The sequence below is a fragment of the Monopterus albus genome, unplaced genomic scaffold (genome assembly GCF_001952655.1).
Source record: "Monopterus albus unplaced genomic scaffold, M_albus_1.0 scaffold112.1, whole genome shotgun sequence".
Taxonomy (NCBI): Eukaryota; Metazoa; Chordata; class Actinopteri; order Synbranchiformes; family Synbranchidae; genus Monopterus; species Monopterus albus.
The window spans coordinates 319,123-321,474 of record NW_018127992.1 but is presented as its reverse complement, the minus strand read 5'-3'; the positions used below and the strand labels follow the sequence as shown (position 1 = coordinate 321,474).

The following is a 2,352-nucleotide window of genomic DNA, read 5'->3' as shown; positions in this document are numbered from 1 at the left end:
ACCGGGTGGCCCTTAGCAAAGGGCCCCGGACCCCGTACTCCCGGAGCACCCCCCACAGGGCGCTGCGAGGGACACGGTCGAATGCCTTCTCCAGATCCACGCAGCACATGTGGACTGGTTGGGCAAACTCCCATGAACCCTCTGCCACTCTGAAGAGGGTATAGAGCTGGTCCAGTGTTCCACGGCCAGGACGAAAACCGCATTGTTCCTCCTGAATTCGAGGTTCGACTATCGGTCGAATTCTCCTCTCCAGTACCCTGGCATAGACTTTGCCGGGGAGGCTGAGGAGTGTGATCCCCCTATAGTTGGAACACACCCTCCGGTCCCCCTTCTTAAAAAGAGGGACCACCACCCCGGTCTGCCAGTCCAGAGGCACTGTCCCCGACCGCCATGCGACGTTGCAGAGGCGTGTCAACCAAGACAGCCCAACAACATCCAGAGACTTGAGGTACTCAGGGCGGATCTCATCCACCCCCGGTGCCTTGCCACCGAGGAGCTTCTTAACTACCTCAGTGACTTCAGCTTGGGTGATGGATGAGTCCACCTCTGAGCCCTCAGCCTCTGCTTCCTCATCGGAAGACATGGCGCCGTCTTTTTTTATGTAAAAAAAATTACATAACTTGACAAATAACCTGCCTCAGTCCAATCTTCTCGTCAGGACCGTCACCATCCATGGACCAGGAATTTAATCAAACTGCAAATCAAACAGCAAACAAAAAACATTAATGCTCATTTATTGCTTTATTTTTTTTAATAAATATTTAATTTTTAACATCCTGGTGAGAAAAACATTATGGCTGTAATTTGAGCATAATAAAGAGAATCTAATCCACAGTTTAAGGGGGGGGGCATGTTAAAACTGATAACATGCTTTACTGTCCAAATGTAACAAAAACAATCTGAGTGGTGTTGTATAGTATTTTAGGAAATAAAATCTGAAAAGTCTGTAATGTTGCATTAAAATGACATTTCACATATAAAACATAGTAATGATTAATAATTGTTAAAAGTTTGATATTAGAGATTGTAACACAAGAATTGTGTTGTTAGACTGAGACACGGGGTGGTGGCGGCGCTAATGAGCCACTTCATTGTTTGTCAACCGAAAAAAAATGAAGAAGAAGGACTCACGTGACCAGCAATCTGCTCCATATACATGCTGAACATTCAATTTCCGCTTTGCTCAGGGAAAGGGACTAACGTGTCTGGAGGACATCTGGGGTGGGGAACTTAACAGAAACAGCCACAATACGACGTCTGGGGGCTGTTCAGCAGAAGATACCGTGTGTTTTTCTGACCGAGATGAAAGAAGAACAATCGAAGAAACGAGACGGCCAGGTGAGCGGTGCTGCGACACAGCAGCCATTGATTTATGATCAGTACCAAAGTGCTGCTAGCATGGAGCAGCAGCCTGGCTGCACCTGAACACGGCGTTTGTCTGCTGAGGGTGTTGGACGGTCCTAGGACCTAGGGACCAGCTTCAAACCTGTTTCCTTATCGTCACTAGCGTTAGCTTAAGAGCCAGGCCCTGCTCCATTCCCCACCATCCGTTCAGTTTAAAAGTTGTTTCTAATGAAATGACCACATGGAGGTCTTGGCTGTGTTTTGCAAAGCCGAGAGATAAATACCTGGCAAATAAGTGTTATCACAGATGCAAACATCCCGTAAATGTAGTTTTGCAGTCCCAACATTGCATAGAGCCTCATCCTGGAGGGCAGTGTCTCGGTGTCATATGCTCAACAGTGAGATTGTTTTCATTTTTCATGCTCTTGATGTGTTTGTAAGGAGACTCGGGTCATATGAATGCTGGCTGCAGCACTGCTGGTTTACTCATTCCAGCTGGTCTGTTACATTTTCCAGTAGCTGCTTTCCAACTCCAGATTCATAGAACACTGCAGACGGACTCAGCCATAAAGATTTCTGCAGATTGTTGCTGGAAGGGGACTAAATATCACAGCATAGTATTGCACTCAATGAGAAGAAATCACTTTATTTCAGGACTTGTATCAAAAATCTGGTTGATATCTTATAGCTGAATGATTCATTTGGGCAAAAGTGGCTCAACGGTGTTTCTTATAATAATCACAGGAATAACAGTGAAACCTTGTTCTTCACTTATCTGTCTCAAACTTGTATGTCATCTGTCTGGCTGCAGAAAGTCCAGGTTGCTGCTACTGAAAGTGTGGACCCTGCTGCTCTGGAAGCTGATATTGGCCATGCACTGGCTACAGAAAAACTAGATGGCACCTGCTGTTATGTCACTGTTTATAAAGGTGAGTGAGCTGCCATAGCTTGGACTGTGATCAGTAGCAATAATAATGTGTTTTTCTCTGCTTCATAAGTGTTGGAGCT

At 45.8% G+C, this 2,352-nt stretch overlaps 1 protein-coding gene across 3 annotated transcripts in view; it reads left to right on the top strand.

Annotated features, from left to right (window-relative positions):
• The first annotated feature begins 920 nt into the window (after window positions 1-920).
• Window positions 921-2,352, top strand: part of LOC109966518 (uncharacterized protein C12orf29 homolog) — an 11,753-nt gene continuing 10,321 nt past the window's right edge. For all 3 annotated transcript variants that reach the window (XM_020611389.1, XM_020611387.1, XM_020611388.1), the window contains exons 1-2: window positions 921-1,338; window positions 2,156-2,273. In XM_020611389.1, the coding sequence (XP_020467045.1) occupies window positions 1,303-1,338; window positions 2,156-2,273 (154 nt within the window). In that variant the 5' untranslated portion in view covers window positions 921-1,302. The remainder of the gene's footprint in view (window positions 1,339-2,155; window positions 2,274-2,352) is intronic.